We start from the raw sequence: 25,620 nt of genomic DNA, 5'->3' as shown, positions 1-25,620 counted from the left end.
TATAGAGTATCAGAGTCAGACAATCCAGTTAATATGTTTAACCTAATTTTTTAAATTTGTTCATCATTATTATTAGTGTGTGTGTGAGAAAGAAGGAGAGATTAGGAGGGCAGCATGTGCCACAGTGCTGTGGGATGTTCTGTATGTTAAATGTGTTGCTCTGATTGGTTAATAAATAAAACACTGATTGCCCAGTAGCCAGGCAGTAAGTATAGGCAGGACAAGGAGAGATGAGAATCCTGGGAAGTGGAAGGCTGAGGCAGAAAGACACTGCCAGCCGTCGCCATGACAAGGAACATGTAAAGATACCGGTAAGCCACAAGCCATGTGACAACTTATAGATTAATAGAAATGGGTTAATTTAATATATAAGAACTAGATAGCCTAAAATCTGACATGGCCATACCGTTAGTAAGCAATATAAGCCTCTATGTGTTTACCTGGTTGGGTCTGAGCAGCTGTGGGACTGGCGGGTGACAGAGATTTGTCCTGACTGTGGGCAAGGCAGGAAAACTCTAGCTACACCACAGCACTCATGTAAAGGTGGGAAGACAACTATGTGGAGTTGGTTCTCTCCTTCCACCTTTATATGGGTGCCAGCAGTCAAACTCAGATCACCAGACTTACACAGAAAGAGCCTTTACCCTTTAAGGCAAATTGCCAGTCCATAGTCTTCTGGACTGTGGGAAAAAAATGGCTACTTTCTGAGTCTTTGTTTCTTCTTTTATTTAAAAAAGAAAGAGAGAGAGAGAGAGAAGAAAGAAAAGAAGAAAGAAAATTGCACTAGATGATTTTCTTCCTATTTGTTTACTAGCTAGCTAATGTGATTACATTCTAAGAACATTTTGTCTGTGTTGATTTGCATTATTCTATATTTACAAATGTGTTAGAATTAAGATGTCTTGCCGGGCAGTGGTGGCGTACGCCTTTGATCCCAGCACTCAGGAGGCAGAGGCAGGTGGATCTCTGTGAGTTCGAGGCCAGCCTGGTCTACAGAGCTAGTCCAGGACAGGCTCCAAAGCTACAGAGAAACCCTGTCTCAAAAACAAAAAACAAACAAACAAAAAAAAAAGATGTCTTACTATATTTAAAATGCTGGCTCTATACCTAGAGAAGTTTTAGTCATGAATCTTAGCCTTCTAAATCACATTAAAAACTATATATATATATATATATATATATATATATATATATATATATTAAAAAGGGGTTTTAAATGTTTCCCTTTTCCCATTTGCATATTTAAAAAAATTCTTTTTTTACATAATAAGGTACCTGAATTTCTCTTTCAAAATTTCAAGTTCACTTTTATACAGATTACACTTTTCCTGAAGCCTTTTGTTTTCTTTTTCACAGTTATTAAGATTTTTCTCTAATAATTCTTCTTCAGCTTGAACCTAAAACAAAAATTTGTTTTAAGTGAATATACTAATATAATCACAAGTTTTATATTGTTTCAAATTAAAACTATGAGATTTTGGAAAGAAATAGGAATAAGATAAACATTTCATCTACTGAAGTCCCTGGTACTGTAGTGAAAAGAAACACCGTAACACAAAAGGAGGAGGACGTCACTACCTATTCAGAAATCCTTATGGGCCGGTAACACTGGCAAGAACAATGTCACCTGTAGGCATGACCAAAGCAAGCAATTTAAAACAGGCAGTATACATCCAACTATACATTAACAACTGCCCTTAAGGCCAGGTGGTGGTGCACACGCCAGGCAGGCAGATCTCTGTGAGTTTGAGGACAGCCTGATGTGCAGAGCTAATTGCAGGGCAGCAGGGCTACACAGAGAAACCGTGTCGCAGGTGGGGATGGGGTGGGGGTGAGGGAACAAGTGTTTCAGAAATCTAATATTTGAAATTTTAACCCAAATGAAATAATGTTTATGTTTAATGAAATGTAATATTTAATGAAATAACAACCCAAGGGGCCAAAAAGAAAGTTCAGTGGGTAAGGGTACTTGCTGTTTAACAATGCAAGCCTGACGACCTAAGTTTGTTTCCTGGAACCCATGTGCACTGGTTTAAATTTGAATGGCCCCCATAGGCTCATTTTGAATAGCTGGCCCCCAGTTGGTGGAACTGTTTGGGAAGGATGGGAAGGTATGGCCTTATTAGAAGAGGTGTGTCACTAGGGGCAGGCTTTGGAGTTTCAAAAAACTGTCGCCATTTCCAACGTGTTCTCCTGCTTGAGCATCCATATGTGAGCTCTCAGCTGTTGTACCTAGAGTCATGGACTCTAAACTATCTGGAGTCATGAGCCCCAAATTAAAAGCTTTCTGTTATAAAGTACCTTGGTCATAGTGTTCTGTCACAGCAACTGAAAAAGTACTAAGACACCATGTAAAGGTGGAAAGAGGAAAACAATTCCACAGTTGTCTGCTGTTGTGTGCACACATACACACACACACACACACACAATGATAATAACAAATTATAATAGCACTCAGGTTGTAGCAAGAAGAGTGGAGGACTGAATTAACCTATTCCATTTCCTGTGTTATCCTTTGTTATATTAATCAACTACAGGGTTTTGCTGAGCAAAATTAGAAACTATTAACCCTAAGAAAATTTTAAAAATTATTACATTTTCCTTTTTCCCTGAAGACATTCTTCCTAAAAGGTTTTTTTCCTCTCACATGTCACCTTACTGAAAGTCCCTTCTAAGATATATATTCCCATGAGAACCCTCTCAAAGGCTTTTAAAAATGGTGGATGGTGGCACACACCTTTAATCCCAGCACTCCAGAGGGAGAGCCAGGCGGATCTCTGTGAGGCCAGCCTAGTCTACAGAGCGAGATCCAGGATAGGCACCAAAACTACACAGAGAAACCCTGTTTTGAAAAGCCAAAAAAAAAAAAAAAAAAAAAAAAAAAAGCACATATTATATAGAATAATCTGTTCCATTATAATAATGTCATATATCCATATATTTTGGATAACTGGGGGTTTTATGCTTAATTATCTCAGCTTTTCTATATTACCTAGTTCCCTGATTTATTTGTCAATATATTTTAAAAGCTGTTTAATTTAATATCTTTCATAGTTATACCTTTCATCCTCCTCTTACTCTGTACAATTTTTAATGCCCAAGATTTCTACCATTTAAATACTGTAGACTATACCTGGGAGTATGAATCCTCATTAGAAATCCACAACTGAATATCCTGCAGTGATTTCCAAAATATAACTCATTTCCCCACAAATTATCTATTTTGATTCAAGATAAAATCACCCACAAGTCACTTACACCAACATCGCAGAAACACTGTACTTCTCTCTCGTTGACACCTTTACTGTTCTTCACTAGGCCCCATCTATTCTCCAGCTTTCACGTCTCATTACTTTCTACTCAGACGAATCATCTTTCTAGTTTTTTAAAATAACATTATTAAATGTGTACACACGATGAATGCATGTAGGCATGTTCATGTTTAGCCAGAGGACAACTTTGTGGACTGGGTTCTCTCCTTTCATCTTTATGCGGGCCCCTGAGATCAAACTCGGGCTATCAGGCTTGTACGCCAAGTGCCTTTATCCACTGAGCCATCCCACCAACCCAGATCTATGATCTTCAATGCCTCTTGCTTGGTCTCTCACAGTATGTTTGACTTGAATCTCTCCACTTCCATACAGTTTCAGATATAAATGTGCATTCAGAACATGTATTTTACTTTCTCCTCAGCTTTACACTAGTGCACGATACACAATTATCTTTGAGATACAGTAGCAGCTCAAACATACTGGCATTGCCCACTTCATAAAGCTTCCTGAGTCCCCCCAGAGACTCCTTTTCATGACTCCAACTACACCTAAATTTTACATTATGTTATTCCAAAATACTGACATCATTTTTCTACAATATTGCCAGTCTTACTAGACTGTGAGCTTTTCATAGTAAGCATTATGTATTATACATCACTAAATCTTCCAAAGACTAGCACTTAGCCTGGTATGTAAAATGACCATTTTTTTAAAAATTTATTTACTTTTACTTTATATGCATCGGTGTTTTGCCTGCATGTATGTCTGTGTTAGGGTACTGGAACTGGAGCTGCCATGTGAGTGCTGGAAATTGAACCCTGGTTCTCTTGAAGAGCAGTCAGTGCTCTTAACCATTGAACCATCTCTCCAACTCCAAATAACTGTCTTTTTTCTTTTCTGAATTACTAGTGATTGAACTTAGACTCTGATGCATAATAGGCAAGTGTTCTTCTACCACTGAACGCCAGCTTTAGCTCCATATATAAAATAAGTGTTAATTGTAATTACAATTCAACAACTAATAAAAGTTCAATATGTGAATACATTTATTTAACCATAATCAGTAATAACTTTTCTTCTTCTTCCTCCTCCTCCTCCTCCTCCTCTTTCTCTTTGTCTTCTTGAAACTCTGTGTAGACCAGGCTGGCCTCACTCAGAGATTTGCCTGTCTCTACCTCCAAAATACTGGGATTAAAGGTTTGTGCCACTACTACTAACTTCTTATTATAACACTTTCCTTAAAGAATTTGTTCTCTGACCTTCTTTCTTTTAACAAAGCCATTAAATTCCTTTTCTTAAATTATAATCTCAAAATGGAAGTCTCTCCTATCAATACACTTGATCAGACCTCTGTTTTGAGCTCAATATCTGAATGTCCAACTTGTGGTCTTCTTTGATATAGGTTTTATTACAAAAATATTAAATTGGTAATAAAATCATTGCATTTCTGTATCGGATCAGATGAGAAGATGTTCCTTCTGAGAGGACAGTAGGTCAAGTGGGCAGTGAAAGGTTGTACAATGATCTCTGTCTTCATTTTCAGTGAAAATAGAAATAAATTTCCTGCTTCTGCTTCTCTAGTTCCAACTTCTACTCATTTACTCCTTTCTCTATTTTTTTTTAATTTGTTATACCTATTCTTCTATTTCTTCAATAAAGGTTTCTCCTGGTAATAAAAATACTGGTGAACATCTTCCTTAACTAATATTTAAATATTAGTTTATCCCAGCTACTTTGGAGGCTAAGACAGAAGGACCTTGAATTTGAATTTGGGACAATCCTGGACAACATCATAAAACCAATCTCAAAAAATAAGTAGGACTGGAAAGACGGCTCAGTGATTAAAAACATATACTGTAGAGGATCCAAGTTCAGTTCCCAGCATCAACAACAGGCTTACAGCTTCCTGTAACTTGAGCACCAGGTGATCCGACACTTTCTTCCGGCCTCCATGGGCACCTACACTCATGTGCATATAGCTTCCCTTCCAAATATATATGTAATCATTAAAAATTATAATGATTTAAAAAACACAAAATTAAAATATATTTGAAATAAAGTTTTGCTTCAATTATTTTATTATAAATAAAATCTTTAAAATTATTATACCAGGGCTGGAGAGATGGTTCAGGGGTTAAGAACACTTGCTGTTCTTGCAATCTCCCACAAGATGGCTCACAACCATCTGTAACTCCAGTGCCAGAGGCTTTGACACCCTCTTCTGGAAAGCACGCATGTGGTATGCAGACAAAAACCCATACATATGAGTTAAAATGAACATTTAAAAAAAATTATTATTCCATAGGTAAAAACAATCTACGTATTATATAACACAAGACACAGAGTTTGAACAAACTTCTCTCACCTTTTCCAGTTTTTCAGCCACTTTTTGTTTATATTGCTGGAAGGCTTTACTCAGCTCTTCAGCATTGTATAGTGCTTCATTCCTTTGTTGTTCAGCTCTAAAGTTTAAAAAGAAATAATAAAAGTAAGGAATTCTCTGCTTGAGAAGTTAATCTTTAAGCAAATTTGTGTGCATGTATGTATGTGCATACCATGTGGGTGTTGTATATGTGTATGGACATATGTGGTGTATGTGTTATTGTGTATGTGTACACATGTGTATGTGGCTACATATCAATATGTTTGAACATGAAGTTGGAGGACAAATGTCAACATCAAGTTTCTTCCTCAATGGTTTTCCACTTCATTTTTTGAGACAAGGTCCCTTCATTGAACCTGGGGATCATTGTTTTGACTAGACTGGCTAGCCAATGAGTTCCAAGACTCTACCTGTCTCCATCTCCCCAGTGCTGAGATTACAGATGTATCTGTATTATAGATGCCTAGTAGGTACTGGAGATCCAAACTCAGGTCCTCATGTTTACATTGCAGGTTTTACCAACTGAATCATCTTTCCAGACCCAGAAGTAGATTTTTTTTAAAACTAAAACTAAAACAGAGTAGTAGGCTTTACTGTGAAATGATAGTTTTACTACAATAACTTTTTCACTAGAGCAAAATAAATGAAATATACCATGAAATGGTTATCAACTCAGAAACATATATAAATTCCTATGCATAGGCAATTCTATCACCTAATCTAGAAAACAGACTAGAGGAGCACCATGGCACTGAAAAATACATTTCTTAAAGTTGTCTTATATAATCAATCTACAGCATAGAATGTTAGATATTCAGTTCTATAACCCATGAAAAAATTAAGTTAATTTTTTAAAGGTACTTAAAAAACAAAAACAAACAACAACAACAACAAAAACCACTAACTCTCAGGAGACAGAAGCAGGCAGATTTCTTTCAGTTTGAAGCCAGTCTAGTCTACATAATAAATTCTAGGTCATCCAGAGTTACATAGTGAGACCCTGTCTAAAAACAAAAACAAAACCAGCAATTTTTACTAACATAAAACTGAACAACAAAAAACACAACCAAAACCATGCAATATTTAAGCCAGACCTTACTCCTTACCTCCTGGGTGAGCCTGACTTTTTTCTCACTTCTCACAGTTAGCTGAGCGCACTAAGTTCATTAATTAATATCATCCCTGTATAACAAAGTTTTTTTTTATACTTAAAATCATACCTGTGGTTGCTGGAAAGAAAATGGCCCCCAAAGAAAGTGGCACTATTAGGAGGTATGGCCTTGTTGGAGTAGGTGTGGTCTTGTTAGAGGAAGTGTGTCACTGTGGAGGTAGGCTTTGAGGTCTCATACATGCTCAAAGCCATGCCCAGTGAGACAGTTCGCTTCCTGTTGTCCGTACAAGATGTAAAACTCTCCATTTCTGCCTGCACATCACCATGTCCCACCATGATGGTAATGGACTAAACCTCTGAACTATAAGCCACTGAATTAAATGTTTTACTTTATAAGAGTAGCTGTGGTCATATGTCTCTTCACAGCAATAGAAACCCTAACTAAGACAGATATTAAGCCACCTAGTAATATTTGTTAGTACTTAATTATATAATAGGTATTTTACATGTTTTTTTTTCTCATGTATACCAAGGAAGTATCAACTTAATAGATGTGTGGTGGGATATTTGAGAAAACTGTGTAAAGATGTGTCACTGTTTTACCTTGCCTGCCTAAGGCACCTGATTGGTTTAATAAAGTGCTAAATTGTCAATAGCTAGGCAGGAAAGAATGGGTAGGGCTGAGGAACTCAGGGTTAGAATATGGTGCAGCAGGAGAAGCCAGCATGATACAGAGGGAGTCAGATGTACAGAATGGAAGAGAGGTAAAGAGCCACATGGCAGAATATAGATTAATAGAAACAGGTTAGTTTAAGTTGTAAGAGTTAATGAGACAAAGCCTAAGCTAAAGGCCAATTTTTCATACTTGATAATGTCCCCATGTCATTATTTGGGGGCTGGCAATCCAAAGAAAGTCAAAGTCCAACTACATATATAAAAAGTTGAAGTTTTAAAAATTAAATGATTTTCCAAAATAACAAAGACAATAAGAGATAAGATTAACTGACTCCCAAATCTAAACATTTTTCACTACAAAATACTGCCTCACAAATAACAAATATTGCTGTAAAAATGTTCCTCCAAACCTATTTACATGAAAAAATGACTTCTATATATGTTTGTAGTAGTCTTTAGGAGTGTAAGTGCATATGGAAACAAATATTTAGCTATTGAAGACAATGTTTCCTATTTATTTATTTGTTTGTTTCTCTGTTTGTGGCACTGAGGATTGAACCTAGCTGTACATGGTGGTGATGTTCTGAGGTATATCACCAGCACTCTTTAAATTACTTTATTTTAAAATATGGTCTAAGCTGCAATGGCTGAAGGTGAATTCACTCTGTAGCTTAGCTAAGCCTTAAACTCGTGGACTTCCTCAAGCTCCTTAAGAGCTAAGATTACTTTCTTTATAATCTAATATAATATCATAATATAAATCTATAAAACTTGTTTTATTGTAAAACACAAAAATGTAGATTACGAGGCTAGAGCAATAGATCAGCAGTTAAGAGCACTTTCTGCTCTTCAGAGGTCACAGTTTCAGTAACCAGCACCCACGTGGCAGCTCACAACCATCTATAACTCCAGTTCCAGGAGATCTGATGTCCTATTTTGACTTCCATAGGCACCAGGCACACATGTAGTGCACAGACACATAGGCAGGCATAATGCTCATACACATTAAATAAACAAACCTTTTAAAACATTTTTATATTTAGATTATGATTTAATCCTATATAAAAGTTGCAGTAGGCTACAGATGCAACTCAGTTGGTACAGTGCTTGCTTAATATGCACAAAGCACTGAGTCTGAACCCAAAAGAGAAAACAAAATCAAACAAAAACTCCCTAATAATATTTGCTATAAAATTTCATTAATTTAAACTCAAAAGTATCAAATATTTATTAATGTAACAATTTATTAGTACTTAAAGTTGATCATTCCAGCAAGGCCTAGTACCATAGACCCATAATCCCATCAAGAAATTTGAACACAAAAGGATGGAAGACAAAAGGATAGGAAAAAAATCATCCTGAGTGAGGTAACTCAAATTCAGAAAGACAAACATGGTATGTACTCAGTCTTAAGTGGATATTAACTGTAAAGTAAAGGATTCATGCTACAATCCACAGACCCAAAGAAGCTAAGTAACAAAGCAGGCTCAAGAGGGGTGGGCAATGCATGCATCTCCCTGGGGAAAAAAAAAAAAAGAGGAGATCTGGTTGGACTGGGAGTGGGTGGACATGAGAACTTGAAGGATAGGGTTGGGAGGGTGGCAAGAGGGGGAGAGTGCTGAGAGAGATGACTGTAAAGGGGGGCTTTACAGAGATGGTTAGAAGCCTGATGTAAGGGAAACTTCCACAAGTTTACAAGGATGACCCCAGCTAAGACTCCTGGCGGCAGTGGATGCACAGCCTGAATGGCCATCCCCTGTGATTGAATTGGTGACTACAGTAGAGAGCCTTCATAAAGTGACTGATGGAGGCAGGTTCAGAGACCCACAGCCAGACATTGGGCCAAGCTTGGGAAATCCTGCTGAGGAGAAGGAGGAGGGATTATAGGAGCCAAGAGTGGAGTCAGAGACACTGGAAGAAAACTCACAGAAATGGCTATCCTGGCTCATGGGGACTCACAGATTCTGAACCAACAACCAAGGAACCTGCATGGGACCGACCTAGACTCTCTAGATATATGTGACAGTTGCGTAGCTTGGTCTGTTTATGCAAGGGGAGCAGGGCTGTCCCTGGTGCTTTGGCTGGCTCTTGGGAACCTATCCCTCATGCTGGATTGCCTCGTCCAGCTGAATACAGGAGAAGGTCTTAGTGTTGGCAGCTTGATATGCTATGCTTTGCTAATGCCCATGAGAGGTGTGCCCCATTCTGAGCAAATATGGAGGACAGGTGGGTTGAGTGGAGAGCAGAAGGGAGGTGGAAAGAGGGAGTGGATGAAGAGGAGGAAGGGGAGGCTGCAGCTGGGATGCAAAATAAATAAATTAATCAATTAAAAAAAGTAAAAGACAAAGCCAGGCGGTGGTGGCGCACGCCTTTAATACCAGCACTCGGGAGGCAGAGCCAGGCGGATCTCTGTGAGTTCGAAGCCAGCCTGGGCTACCAAGTGAGTTCCAGGAAAGGCGCAAAGCTACACGGAGAAACCCTGTCTCGAAAAACCAAAAAAAAAAAAAAAAGTAAAAGACAAAAAATACAATTTTCTGAAGGGCAATTTGGTAAATTTATTTTCATAAAAGTCTTAAAACATTAGCCTTTGATTCAGAGATTCTATTTCTTAGAAGTTAACCTAAAGGAAATGATAGACATACAGAATGAATTACATGCAAATACAGTCATGTGACATCATGTCTTAATATCAGGAAAACAGAAAATGTTCAATACGAGAGAAATTAATGAAACATGATCAAGCCACATGATGACATGTAATGCAATTGTTAGAAGACATGATTCTAAAAATAATGGCAAATGGAATCCTGGGAATGTATTTTTGAAAATAAAACAAAACCAAAAATAAATAAATAAAACAACATGATCTGTGAGTAATGGAAGAGGTGGAGTGTGGTGGTATTCTAATTGTACTGAAATGTGATTTTGATTGTATGTTAATAAATAAAGTTGCCCGGGGGTCAGAGCTATTAGAGCCATAGACAGAGTGTGGCGGTGGTGGCACACGCCTTTAATCCCATAGATCTCTGTGTGTTCAGGGATACAGCCAGCATTGGAGACACATGCCTTTAAGACCTAGGGGGCTGTACATTCAGACAGTGACGAGGCAGTCATGTGTTTGGGTTTACAACCAATGAGAAGGCAGAACAATAATACTATAAAAAAGACGTACAGACAGGAAGTAGCCCTCTTTCGGGAAGCTGGGACACCGCAGGCGGAAGGGTGAGATTTTAGCTCTGAGCTCTGACCTCTCGGCTTTCTCTTTTACATTGTTTCTGTGTTTCTTATTTAATAAGACGGTTAGTTACATCAATAGTGGAGGGCATAGGCAAATAAGAAAAATAATGTGTGTGTCAATTAAGAAAATAGCAGACACCAGGCAGTTGTGGTGCACACCTTTAATCCCAGCACTTGGGAGGCAAAGGCAGGCGGATCTCTGTGAGTTCGAGGCCAGCCTAGGCTACAGAGTGTGCTTCAGGAAAGGCGCAAAGCTACACAGAGAAACTCTGTCTCAAAAAAACCAAAAAAAAAAAAACAAAAAAAAAAAAAAAAAAAAAAGAAGAAAGAAAGAAAATGAGGCAGAAAGACGACAGCAAATTGGATATCAGCCTGGGCTGCCCTATAAGTTCTAGGCCAGGCAAGATTACATGGCAACGGCCCATCTCAAAAATAAGTTATTTACTTTAAAAGAGACATGGCTCAGTGATATAGTTGTTGTATAGCATGCACAGGTTCAACTCTCAGTGCTATAAGACAAAGAAGGAAGTCTCACAGACCTTTTTCCTTGTTTACTTTGTTCCAGTAAGTCCACCTTCAACTTTATACATTCCTCTTTGGCCTCTTGTAAACTGTGTTCCTTCTCAATCACCATTTTCTGACTCTGCTCTAATTTATCTTCTGCTTCCCTATAAATAGAGAATAAATTTTGAGAACTATAAAAATGATTACTGGAGAAATATAAGAATAATGCAACAATAGAAATTCAATTACTTTAAATCATTGAGTTAAAAAGACAAATATACAATGAGAAAGGCATATTCATAAGTTATTAATGGGAGACTATTTATATGGCATAAAAGATAACTTTCATCAAATGAAAAGCCCATCTACAGTAAAAGCTCACATCATATTTCACATTCAACAACTGAGCATGGTGGCACACACTTATATTCACAACATTCAAGAGGAAAAGGATCAGGAGTTCAAAGTCATCCTTAGTTAGTCTCTACAAAAACAAACATATTTCCTACTAACTAGAAGCACCTCTATATACTTCAGAAACAAAGCAAATATAATTGTTATCATTCTGTAACCAAAGATATCTTTGAAAAACTGTTCTACCCAATAAAAAAACACAAAAATGGTTAAGTAGCATGAAGTACAAATTCTGTGCTGGAAATTTTTTGTTATTTATTGATAATTATCATTTAGTTACCCAAAATATTGAAAACAGTAAAAATGAAAAATTACTACAATAACAAGGGATAGAGAGATGGCTTAGTGGTTAAGAATACTTGCTGCTTTTCAATGGGACCAAGGTTCGAATCCCAGCACCTATAACTCCAGGTCCAAAGAATCTGACACCCTCTTCTGGCCTCCATGAGCAGCAGGCATGTACATGGTGCATAGATTTACATACAGACAAAATACACATACACATAAAATAATTAGAAGAAATAAGAGTACAAGAAATAGTCCAGGAACACCTTTAATACCAGCACCTAGGAGGCAGAGGCAGGCAGATCTCTGTAAATTAGAGGCAAGCCTGGTCTACACAATAAAACTCTACCTTAACATGCAAACAAATGCCAGCAAGATTGGTAAGGCAAAGATGATTGCCATTAAGGTTGATGACTTGAGTTCAAGCCCTGGAACCCACATGGTATAAGTAAAGTAACTACAACAGGTTTTCCTAACCTTCACATGTGTTCCATGGCATGCTCACACCACCACCCACACCCATTGAAGAAATAAATGTAATAAAAACATTTTTTAAAAAGAAATACCCAATTACAAATAACTATTACGTGTGATATAAAAATCACACCAGATACAATGAGTTATGCCTTTAGTCCAATCACCTAGGACATTAAGGCATGACAACTTGAGCCCAGAGATTCAGGTCCAACCTGGACAACACAGCAAGACCTTGTCTCCTAAACCCACAGAGGCTAGGTTAAGTAGAAAGGGTACACAGAAAAGAAAAGGGAAATACAATGATAGGGAAAGTTGGAAAAATGAGACAAGGAGGAGTAAATGGTATGGGAGATGGAAGGGCAGGGTAGAAAGAATATGGGGAGGGAGGGATAACTAACACTAGAGACCTTTTGAAAAAACATATGAAACCTACTACTATAGAAGCTTCCTAAAATATATACATATACAAAAGTTTAAACGGAGTTATCCACACTCTACTAAAAATGAAAAAAAAAAAAAGGTACCAGCTCCCCATACCCGTAACAGGTTACCCCTTTTTGAATTATTGACCAATGGGCCCATGGAACCCCAACATTACAGACTACTGCCACTGCTCTTAGTTACCTTCCAGAATTTGATGGTAAGATCCTACTGCTGAAGACACTATATACTTGAGTCATAGAACATGGAGAAATCTAGCTAGTACTCAACTGGAGGTTTATCCCTACTGGATAGCTTTCACAGGGCTCCAAGGTTCTATGCAAGCTACTGGAAAAGAAGTTATCATGAATCTCATCAAGCTGAACACTTCCAGCTACAATAATGACCTGCCTATCAAGATATGCCCACTGAGGCAACAGTGGCACAAATGTTATGGAAGTGACCAACCACTTTTTTCCTTTTTAGTAGAGTGTGGATAACTCCGTTTAAACTTTTGTATATGTATATATTTTAGGAAGCTTCTATAGTAGTAGGTTTCATATGTTTTTTCAAAAGGTCTCTAGTGTTAGTTATCCCTCCCTCCCCATATTCTTTCTACCCTGCCCTTCCATCTCCCATGTCCTTGGATTTAAGACCTGCTCCATGAGACAGAACCCATACCTGGCACTGTCAACAAGACTAAGAACTTGTGGCTAAACTGGTCATAAGCCCTAGGGGACAATCTACTAATATTATTCTGCTATTAGCATGAAAACAATTCCTAATTAGTTATTATACTCAACAGTGCATGGATCAACCCTTATCAGAGAAGCTTCTTCTGATAGTAGATGGTAATTAACACAGAGATCCACAACTGGTCAATATGTAGAGAATAAAAGGCTGTGGAGTGTTCAGCCTTAAATGGGACATCTAGGCTCAGATATCTTCATGGAAGAGAGAACAGAAAGATTTTAAGATTTTAAGAGTGTGTGACTTGCTGGGCAGTATTGGCACACGCCTTTAATCCCAGCACTCAGGAGGCAGAGCCTGGCAGATCTCTGTGAGTTCGAGGCCAGCCTGGTCTACAGAGCAAGATCCAGGACAGGCACCAAAACTACACAGAGAAACCCTGTCTCAAAAAACCAAAAAGAAAAAGAAAAAAGAATGTGTGATTTTAGGGAAAACAAGTGTATAGAAAAAACAGGGAAGATACATATATCACAATTATGAGAGCATGCACAAGACCTCTATAAGATCAAGCCAGATGAAATTCCAGAATGGAAAAAGGAAGGTAGGAAAATCCTACCCATAACTGAGAAGCCATTAGCATTTGATAGATTCTGAAAGGAGAGCCATTTTTCTTTAATGGTGTAAACTCTGGTATATCAATCACACTCCAACACAAAAAAGACCCAAAGTTGGGGGAGAGGGTGAGCAAGTGAGTGAGAGAGCTCCTGCACACACACACAAAGTCGCATGCATAGTGAGATAAGGGTGAATCTGAGGAGAGTTGGTAGAGTGGGAGGATATGATCAAACTATACTGTATGAAATTCCCAAAGAATTAAAAAAATTGATCAGAAAAAAATTCACAAAACCAAAAATACATTAAATTTAATGTAGCATAAGGAAAGTTCTAAAACTGGTAAAAGACATTTTTAATATACATCAGAATCACCTATGATACTTATTAAAACATAGCTGGGCATTGTGGTACATGCCTTTAATCCTAGAACTCTGGAAGCAGGTAGGAGGATCTCTGATTTCAAGGCCAGCCTGGTTTACAGAGAGAGTTCCAGGACAGCCAGAGCTAAAGAGAAAAAAATGCTTGTATCAAAAAATATACATATATAACCAGGTGGTGGTGGCACACATTCCTTTAATCCCAGCACTCAGAGGCAGGTGGATCTTGGTGAGTTAGAGGCCAGCCTGGTCTACAAAGCTAGTTCCAGGACAGCCAGGACTACACAGTTAAACGCTGTCTCGAAAAACAAAAAACAAAACAAAACAAATATATTAAATACACACACACCCCTGAGCTTCATCTTACAAAATATGCGTGTGCATGTGCGTGTGTGCATATGCATGTGCGCGTATGTGTGTGCGTGCATGCGTGCGTGCGTGCGTGTGTGTGTGTGTGTGTGTGTGTGTGTGCCTGTGTGCACCTGAGCTTCACATTTCAAGGTTTGTGGTTGAGTAAGCTTGAGATAGGACTCAACCAAGTTCCCAGATAATGCTAATACTGCTAGTCCCAGAACTGAAGTTAGAATTGTCAGTGTTCTGTCTTTCAACGGTCCGTGGAAGAATTAGGGTCACCACAGGATGAATTTTAGCTTAGGAGCAGCAGGGAAATCACCTTCTGGTGAACTGACTGCCTTTGCTTCTCAAAAGGTCTTTTTAAATATTATTCAATTCATACCTCTTAGCAAGTCAATTTCGACAATTTGTTTGAAGGAACCAAATGCCCACATAATTCTCAAGCACCAGACCTCCTGGTTTTCAAAGTAATCTCATAACCAAGTTTTGCAAAGGCTTTGAACCTTCAGGAAGAACTCAGTTAAGAATCAAACACTTCAAACAAAAGGTAACAGTAACAAAAGGTAGAATCACAAAAGGTATTTCAAGGCCTTGGTGCTAACACTCTGGAATTCAAGCCAGATACAATGCTCTGTGGGATCTCCCGCTACAAGAATAACTCAAATATAGCATGATGCTCATTATACATTATATTCAAAGCAAAAGATAAGAATAAATTATAAAATACCCTATTTCTTGTCCTTACACTATATTGAAGCAAAGAGTTTGTGTTGCATTATAGGGCAAGAAATGAAGTAATTCATATTAAATAAAATTCTGCAAATAAGCACCTCAGCTTAAAATAATCCATCTTTAGTTCTCATACCCTGAAGGTAAGTTACAGCTGTGAGAAGCTATAACTAACTGAAATGAATTTAATCATGTGCTAAGATCTTATTAAATTACTAAAGATCTAATGGAATGGAGGTAAGAGATGGTACTTAATAAGATAAAACAAATAGAAATAAAAAATAAAAATTTCCAAGCTACACAGTGCATTTACCTTAAAACTTTGTCTTGAGCTGAAACTTCTGCTTCCAAATTTATAATCTGTTCTTCTAAGATTGGGATGTTGGCTGCCTGCTCTTGCACAGACTCAAACATAGACATCTAAAACATAAAAACAATTTTTTTCGGTACTATGTTTCAGGAAATAAACCAATTTATTTAGATTTTAGTCTTTCTTTGTCAGATGAGAAGGTTCAATAAGACTCTTCAATCACTGGCTAAACACAAAGCCAGTCTTTCCTGTTCCTTTCCTCACCTTTCATATGTACACAATGATCCTAAAACAGACTCAGCATAGGACCTGCCACTATCCTCAAGTATATTAGTATACTTGGGGGAAACTACATACAATAACTCCTGACACAATCTAGGAAGATTAATTTTACATAAGTTAAAAGACTATATTTATCTGATCAAAGTGAAAAATTAGGTAAGAAATATATATTGAATTTTTATAACTTAAAAACTAATTTTGGGCCGGGCGGTGGTGGTGCACGCCTTTAATCCCAGCACTCGGGAGGCAGAGCCAGGCGGATCTCTGTGAGTTCGAGGCCAGCCTGGGCTACCAAGTGAATTCCAGGAAAGGCGCAAAGCTACACAGAGAAACCCTGTCTCGAAAAACAAAAAAAAAAAAAAAAAAAAAAAAAAAAAAAAAAAAAAAAAAAAAAAAAAACTAATTTTGGGAGCTCATGTCTTTAATCCCAGCACTCAGGAGGCAAGGGCAGGCAGATTTTGGTGAGTTCAAGGGCAACCTATTTACAAATGAGTTCCAGGACTTCCAGGACTACACAGAGAAACCCTGTCTCAAAAAATAAATAAATAAATAAATAAATAAATAAATAAATAAATAAACAAACAAATAAATAAATAAATAAAACAAAACTGATTTTAAGTAGGACGTGTAATAGAGAAAACCTAGATAATTCAGAAAAGTACAGTAACCCTACAGTCAGAAAGATATAGTAAAACTACTAAAGCAGGAGAGAAATACACAATATATGGTGGACATTTGATTTTTCTTGAATTAGTCAATAATCAAAATATCAATGAGAACTGCTTATACTTATGAAGTAAGTTTAGAACGTGAAGTTGGGGACAGGGAAGACATCCTGAATACAAAAAGATAGTCCAGAGTCTCTACAAAGTCATCACCAACCCTTCTCCCACTCCCAGAACATCAACAGCAGCTAAAAGTAGAAAATATGTAAGATATTGAGCAGGAAAGGCCTCTGAGATGAATTAGAGATACAAATAATGGGATAAATATAAAATCATCACGCCCAAGTTTCTACTCCCATCTCATTTGGGGCTATCCCACAAGCAAAAGCCAAAAATTTTTATTGTTGTTGGGGAGTTTTTTGTTGGTCTTGTTTTGTTTGATTTTGAGATAGGGCCTCTCTACATAGCTCTGGCTGCTCTCTCTGTAGACCAGGCTGGCCTCAAACTCACAAAGATCCACCTGCCTCTGCCTCCAGAAGTGCTGTGATTAAAGCCTTGTGCCACCACTGCCCAGCTCCTGCCTCTGCCTCCCAAGTGATGCATGCACCACTACACCCAGATCCAAATATTGTTTACTGAAGAAATTGGCTCCAAATAAAGACCATTACAACTAGTCCTCCTCTGGGGTCTGTGAATACTTTCCTAGAAAATGACTACTTCTATAAATCATCACTCACAAATGAACAGACTTTGCTACCACATGGACAATTTCCAATTTCTGTGCAATACAAAAAAAAAATTACATTTTATACTGCATCTGGATATTATAAAACACAAAACAAGCAGAACCAAGAGCTTCACCAAAGGAAGAAATAAAGTGACAGCCAAAAGACTCAATAAAAAATAATACTGAAAACATATCCTGGAAAAAAATCAAGTAACATGAAAAAATCACTTTGACTTACACAGAACAACAAATCCTGAAGATCTGGAAGACAAACGTAAGTGACTTCACATTTCATAGGCAAAATAAGAGACAAAAAGGGAAGATAGTTACTCTATCATACAAAAGGTGTAAGAAAAACTAGCAGGACACCACGCTGCTGGTGTAAGGTACCCTTCATGTACTCAACGTAAGTAATAAAGGGCTATTTAAAGATATGTTAACACACCACACACACGGGCACACACAGAGGCACACACAGGAGTAGATTTTACAAACAGGAAAACTGAGGGGCTGGCATAATGGCATATCCCTGTAATCCTACTACTTGAGAAATAAAGGCAGGAGAATCAGGAGTTCAAGGTCATTCTCAGCTATGATGAGTTCAAGATCAAAAAAACAAGACAAAAACAAACAAAAAACAATGGCAAAGGATTTAGTTAAGTTTGGAGAGTTCTTGTCTAGTATGCTGGAGACTCTGAATTCTATCTTGAGCACATTGAAAACAGGATATAGTATTACTTGTCTATAATCCTAGCCCTTGGGAAAAGAAGGAAGGAGGTTCATTTTAACTATAGTGAGTTAAGAACAGACTGGGATATATAAGACCCTCCCACAAAAACCAAAGTTTAGCAGAGCAGTGGTGGTACATGCCCTTAATCCCAGCACTGGGGAGGCAGAGACAGACAAATCTCTGTGAGTTCGAGGCTAGCCTGGTCTACAAAGCAAGTTCCAGGACAGGCTCCAAAAGCTGCAGAGAAACCCTTTCTCGAAAAACAAACATACAGAAAACAAAACAAAAACCAGTTTTTTTGTTTGGGTTTTTTTTTGCTTTTTTTTTTTTTTTTTTTTTTTTCAAGTGAGACCTTTACATGTGTATAGCTTCATGATTTTTGTTGGTTGTTTTGGGTTTTTGAAACTGGCCATGGCTGATCTGGAACATCCTCAATAGACCAAATGACCTTGAGACTAATGGTGGATCCTCGTGTCTCAGTGCTGGCAACACAGATGTGAGCTTTCATAACCAGATATACAGTTCTTTTCTATCACTAGAAATATCAGACAGCATGTTTGAGATTGACAAGTACCAAGAATGACCTTGAACATCTGATTTCTTTTCCTTCAACTCACATGTACTATAAACATAATGTATCATTTAACCTCATAGTCTTTCATGTAAATCAAGCAACTCTGTACCTTAGTCTTAGTCCTGATATATTTACCTTTTCTTCTTTTTTGGGTTTTTGTTTTCTGTTTTTGTTTTGTTTTTTTTTCTTGAAACAGGGTTTCTCTGTGTAGCCCTGGCTGTCCTGGAACTCATTATGTAAACCAGGCTGGCCTCAAACTCTGAGATCCACCTGCCTCTGCCTCCTGAGTGCTGGGATTAAAGGCATGCACCACCACTACGCTGCTTACCTTTTCTTCAAAAAAAAAAAAAAAATTTATGTGTATGAGTGTTTTGCTTGCATATATATGTCTGTGCACATGTGTAGAGTGCCCATGAAGGCCAGAAGAGGGCATCAGGTTCTCTGGAAGTGGAATTACAGATTGTTGTTAGATACCATGAAGATGCTGAGAACTAAGCATAGATTCTCTATAAGAGCAACAAGTATTCTTAACCACTAAGCCATCTCTCCAGTCCCAATACTTTATTCTTTAAAAAAAGAAAGGCTTTGTTGCAATATATTTTTATGGGCATATCAGTTTACATTATCATCTCTCTGTGACTGGACATCTTGAGTTCTTCCATTTGGGGTATTTTACTAAAAGGAGAGGTGCTATTTGTATGTGTCACCACAATCAGCTGGTTATTCATATTTTATGATACCAATAATACAGTAAAAGATGCAATAAAATAATTTAGATAAGAAAATTGAGTAATGGTATCACATAATGGAATATACTGCTAACAAGAAATAACATGGAAAAGCCATGTAAAAGAACCAAAAAATGCCTAAGAGTATATATGAAGTAAAAACTACAGGCTGGAAATTGGCTCAGCAGCTAAGAGCACTGGCTGCTCTTCCAGAGGAGCCACATTCAATTCCCAGCACCCATATGGTTGCTCATGACCACCACTCCAGTCCCAGAAATCCAGCACCCTTTTCTGGCCTCCACAGGTACTGCCTGCACATATATAGAAACATACATGCAGGAAAAATATCCCCACACAAAATAAAATAAAATTTTAAATAAAAAAAAACTATTCAAAATAGTATGAATACAACTATGTAATAAAACAATAAGGGGGTTTCTAAATGACAGAATTTCAAGATGACTTTTCATTTTTTTAAGATTTATTTTTATTTTATGTGTGTAGGTGACTTGCCTGTCTGTCCACCATGTGTATGCCTAGTGTCCTCGGAGGGCAGAGAGAGCATGAGATCCTCTGAACTGTAGTTGCAGATGGTTGTGAGCCATTATGTGAGTGCTGGGAACTGAACAGATGCTTTTTAACCACTAAGTCATCTCTCCAGTCCCTTTTTTTTCTACTTTCTAAGTTTCTAACAATTTTAAGAAGTTGATTCTGGCTGAAGAAATGGCTCAGGTGTTAAGAGCAAACACATGGTGGCTCACAACCATTTATAATAGGATCTAATGCCCTTTTCTGGGGTGTAGGCATATGTGAAGACAGAACACTCATAACTTAAATTTTTAAAAAACGTGATTTACCTAAATGAAAAAATAATTAAAAGTTCTCCTAAATTATCTTCAGATATAATAATCATTTCATCCCTTGTCAATATTCAAGTAGCATGTAAAATTTTCTACCTGCTAGATAAGCAATATAAAATTTTCCAATTATAAATCATAAAATATTATAAATATTCTCTTAACACGTCAAGAGACATACTTTTGCTTTTGACTGTGTCAATTCAAAGTGGACAGATTCTATTTTAGACATTAAAGAATGATTCTGTGTGACCAAACAAGCATTCTGTTGCCTAAGTCTATTAAGTTTCTCTCGAAGGCTTTTAATCTCTTGATCCACAGAAGTAGATGAAAAAGACACCTGAAAATAAAGAAAAGAAAAATGTTCATGAAATTTTTTGATGCTTATACATAATTAGTAGAAAATGGCAATAATTGCCATTAAAATTATTAAACAACTCAGGACAATAAGATTTGGGGGTACTGATAAAACAAAGGTGAGACAACATTCTAACCCACTTGTGTATCCCAATTAAGTGTAAACTGTGAATGACTGGTACACTTTATTAAACTGGGGTATTATTTGGTAAGTCAACAATATCACTCCTGAGTGTAAATATGACAGTAATCTTCCGACTTCTGCACCTGAAGATATTCACAGCCACCCTGTGTATAAAAGAGGATATGGAAGGAATACATATGACAACCAACAATGAAACAAAACATTCTTTAACTTATGTGTGTATTTTTACTATGCTGTTAAATATCTTATAATACATTTTATTATTTTCAAAATTTTGAGAAACATATGTACAGATTATAAAGTCAAGCTACATAAAAGAAAAGGCATACAAAAACACACCCTGCCATCTTTAGTAGCCAATTGTTTTACACATTAATTTTTTTTTTAGATAGGTTTGCTTACCCAGGTTGATCTTAAATTCCCTACATATACAAGGATGACTGAACTTCTAATCCCCCTGCCTCTACCTCTTGAGTGCTAGGGTTATTGGACAAACTCACCATGCCCAATTTATGAGGTGCTCAAAATCAAACACAAGGCCCATGCTAACTAAGCAACATTCTACCAACAGCGCTTATCTTCAGCCTTTTTGTTGGTTTCTTTATTTGGAATAAGGTTTCAGGCAACGCTGTCCTGAAACTCACAGCAATTCTCCTACCTTGGTCTTCCAAGTGCTAGGATGACAGTCATGAGCCATGACTGTTGCGGAAACCTAAATGGTCTTTTAATAAAAACCCGGAGCCAGATATTAGGGTAAATGCTGAAAGATCAGAGAGACAAAAGAACAAGCCACAGCCACTTCTCACCTCGCCAACTCCACGAATCCTCTGACTGGATGCCCCTGAGTCCTCAGCTGAAAGGGCCTCTTGAGTTCCTGTCCCTTCATGCCTTATGTGCTTTTCTCACACAGACATTTCACCCCCCATCTCAACTTTCCTAGTGCTGGAGTAAAGGTGTGTGCCACCACTGCCTGGCTGTTTCTTGTGCAGTCTAGGGTGGCCTTGAACTCACAGAGATCCAGAGGGATCTTTGCCTCTGCCTCCTAAGGACTAGGATTAAAGGTGTGTGCCACCACTGCCTGACCTGTGGCTAAATCTGTGGCTAGTTCTGTCCTCTGATCTTCAGGCAAGCTTTATTAGAGTACAACAAAATATCACTACACACAACCATGCCTGGCTTTTTACAGCAAATTTATAATTTAGTTTTCTAGTGATTCCAGATGTATATAATTACTCACTTGCCTTTTCTCTTTATACAAAGCTAACATTTTATTTTTTTTATTTAAATAATATAAACTGGCAATTTCTCCATAATAAATACAATGAAAAATTCATAAGTTTTCCTCTTAACTGTGGAGTTTTCATTGCATGAAAAGTTAGGATATAGAAGGAACAATTATGGAGCAGGGAAATGGCTCAGCAATTAAAAACACTGGTTGCTCTTCTCAAGGACCTGGGTTCAATCCTAGCATCCATATAGAAGCTCACAACTGGAAGTTACCATCTATAATTCTGGTTTCAAAGAATCCAACACCTACTTCTTACCTCTACAACGTAATTGCAGGTCAAGCACTCATACACATATAACCATATTTAACAAGAACAATTATATTCCAATCTCAAACACTGTAGTAAAAGACTACAGAAAACATGAATACGGCATGTAAAGAAAAACTATTTTAAATAATCAGGTATAAAAATAATAACCTTATCTCTTGGTTTCTTTTGAAAATCATTACTACCAGATGTTTTACAAACTTTCTTATAAAGTGGGTAGTTTAAATGTCCCAGGCGGCTAGGTTGAGTAAGCTCTTCCAAAATAAGCCTTTCAGATCTTGAAGAATTGCAGACACAATCAGAATTTTCACTTGGACTAACACTATAGAACAAAGAAAAATTACATTTCAGTCTGACAAAGTTTTTTTTTTTTGTTTTTGTTTTTGTTTTTGTTTTTTTGAGACAGGGTTTCTCTGTGTAGCTTTGCGCCTTTCCTGGGACTCACTTGGTAGCCCAGGCTGGCCTCGAACTCACAGAGATCCGCCTGGCTCTGCCTCCCGAGTGCTGGGATTAAAGGCATGCGCCACCACCGCCAGGCTCAGTCTGACAAAGTTTTTACCACAAATTTCCACATATAACAATTAGAAATTAGATCCATAGCTATGAACATAAGATGGTGTTTCCAATACATTTTTCATAAATCACAATTAGTTTATATTAGCAATCTATGTATTTCCTGAATATCTTTACTTCAGGAGTAAAAGAAAAAAAAAGCAGCTACAATAATGAAAGATTAATAAAATTCTGAATACACATTTTATACTGATTCCTGATATATTAAAGATGCTTGATTTTTTTTTTTTGGTTTATTTTTCGAGACAGGGTTTCTCTGCGTATCTTTGGCTGTCCAGGAACTCACTCTGTGGACCAGGCTGGTCTCGAATGCAGAGATCCACTTGCTTCTGCCTCCCAAGTGCTGGGAGTAAAGGCATTCACAACCACTGCCCAGCAAGATTTTTTTTAAATATGTAAATGATCATTAATATTTCCATTTTTGCCAGGCGGTGGTGGCACACACCTTTAATCCCAGCACTCGGGAAGCAGACAGGTACATACACAGTGAGTTCCAGGAAAGGCACAAAGCTACACAGAGAAACTCGGTCTTGAAAAACCAAAAAAAAAAAAATTCCATTTTCACAAACTGAATTGTATTAAAAAGTATAGAAAATTATACCTTAGTCCAGAGGCATATTAAACATAACATATAATGAAATCTAGTCATTTACGTTTATAAACTAATACTTTAATTTATACATGTGATTTTATTTCCTTGCCTGGATAACTCTTCCCCTAAATTCTGCAAACTCCATTCTGTTATTTTCAGTTCATGTCTTAACGAAGCAACATTTGCAAGCAAGCTTTCTTCCTCATTGTCGTTGTCTTTATTATAGTTGTCTGATGAACTGGATTCCATTTCCTTAACAAAAAAAGAAAGAAACTTCTTATATTTTGCCTGAAGATTTTATGGTCAGTCAAAATATTCCCAGAGCAATAAAATTTAAGAAGAAACTGTAAAAGTGGTTGGCACCAAGACAGACAGCCTGAGTTTGTTCCTCAGGACCCACAGATTAAAGGAGAGAACAGACTCCCATGATTCGTCCTTTGGCCGCCACATTAATGTGCACACACAAATGAATTGATGTAATTTTTTAAAAATTTGTTCAAAGTCATGCAAATTTTAGAGGGTCAAACCAAGATATGAATCAAAGTATACTTGTCTAATTAATATCAGTATGAAGTGTTAGAATTTAATAATCACCTTACAAGCACTGGGCATCTGATAAGATATTACCACTAAAATCTTCCATGTTTTCTTATAAGGTAGTATTATCAGATAAGTTATCTTCCTCCCATTCACAGTGGTTATAAAATTTAAATATACTCACATTCACAAGTCATAATCACAGCTCAAAGTGACATTTAGAGGCTGAATATGGTTACTATTCCTTTAATCCTAGCACTTGGGAAGTAGAGGCAGATGAGCTCAAGGCCAGCCTGGTCTACATAGTAAGACATTCTCTCAAAAAAATAGAAAACAAAAAAGACATTTAGCAATTCAACTCATGGTACTACGTGGGGTGAACCTTTTGTTGCATCAACTGGTGAGCAAGCAGCTCTACGGTTAACTAAAAGAGAAAAATCATGATGCAGCTGAAGAGATGGCTCAGTGCTGTGGGATGGTCTGTATGTCCTGTGGGAGCCCGTTCTCGGGTTCCTCGTGGCTTTATCCAGCAGGTCCACAGAGAGGATGATTAGGACCACGGGCCTGAGTGCAGGTGTCTGAGATGGTCTGCACTTGGCTGTGCTGTGGAATGGTCTGTATTTCAAGTTGCTCTGATTGGTCAATAAATAAAACACTGATTGGCCTGTGGCTAGGCAGGAAGTATAGGCGGGACTAACAGAGAGGAGAAATAAAAGAACAGGAAGGCAGAAGGAGTCACTGCCAGCCACCACCCTGACAAGCAGCATGAATAGATGCCGGTAAGCCAAAAGCCACGTGGCAGGGTATAGATTTGTGAAAATGGATTAACTTAAGCTATAAGAACAATTAGCAAGAAGCCTGCCACGGCCATACAGTTTGTAAGCAATTTAAGTCTCTGTGTTTACTTGGTTAAGTCTGAGCGGCTATGGGACTGGTGGGTGACAGAGATTTGTCCTGACTGTGGGCAAGGAAGGAAAACTCTAGCTACAGCTCAGAATTTAAGGCTATTGATTGCTCTTTCAAAGGCTTGCTATGGCTGTCCTCAGCACCCACATGGGTGACTCACATCAGTCTGTAACTCCAGTTCCACAGGATCCCAAAAACACACACACATAAAGTAAAATTAATATTTTTAAAATCACAGCAAGGGATATTTTCTAATTATTAAATTAAACTCAAAGCTGCAGGCTTTCTATTCCTGCTACAGCTCTACCTGCATAGTCTTACAGTTTCACCTCTCTCATATTTCATTCAATGTTTTCATGGTAGTTCCTCTTTCACTGCCCTTCTTAAAATTTGGACTACAAATGTTAATTCCCATGTATTACGTTCAAAAGTATAATGTAAAAAATAATAATAATAGGGGCTGGAGAGATGATTCAGCGGTTAAGAGCACTGGCTGCTCTTCAAGAGGAAGCAGGTTCAATTCCCAGTAGCCTCATGG

At 37.6% G+C, this 25,620-nt stretch overlaps 1 protein-coding gene across 11 annotated transcripts in view; it reads right to left on the bottom strand.

The window, feature by feature from the left end:
* Ccdc18 (coiled-coil domain containing 18) overlaps positions 1 to 25,620 on the bottom strand; it is a 119,377-nt gene that overhangs the window by 92,463 nt on the left and 1,294 nt on the right. For 10 of the 11 annotated variants that reach the window (XM_028867405.2, XM_028867401.2, XM_028867406.2 and 7 more), the window contains 7 exons: positions 23,749 to 23,891; positions 22,625 to 22,796; positions 20,598 to 20,756; positions 15,857 to 15,963; positions 11,218 to 11,346; positions 5,638 to 5,734; positions 1,276 to 1,397 (listed from right to left, as the gene is read on the bottom strand). In XM_028867405.2, the coding sequence (XP_028723238.1) occupies positions 1,276 to 1,397; positions 5,638 to 5,734; positions 11,218 to 11,346; positions 15,857 to 15,963; positions 20,598 to 20,756; positions 22,625 to 22,796; positions 23,749 to 23,888 (926 nt within the window). In that variant the 5' untranslated portion in view covers positions 23,889 to 23,891. Of the gene's footprint in view, positions 1 to 1,275; positions 1,398 to 5,637; positions 5,735 to 11,217; positions 11,347 to 15,856; positions 15,964 to 20,597; positions 20,757 to 22,624; positions 22,797 to 23,748; positions 23,892 to 25,620 lie in introns of those variants that run through there. The other variant, XM_028867407.2, reaches the window with a different exon arrangement.

This window comes from Peromyscus leucopus, chromosome 10, assembly GCF_004664715.2.
Source record: "Peromyscus leucopus breed LL Stock chromosome 10, UCI_PerLeu_2.1, whole genome shotgun sequence".
In the NCBI taxonomy this organism is placed as follows: Eukaryota; Metazoa; Chordata; class Mammalia; order Rodentia; family Cricetidae; genus Peromyscus; species Peromyscus leucopus.
This window is presented reverse-complemented; position numbering and strand designations above follow the sequence as displayed.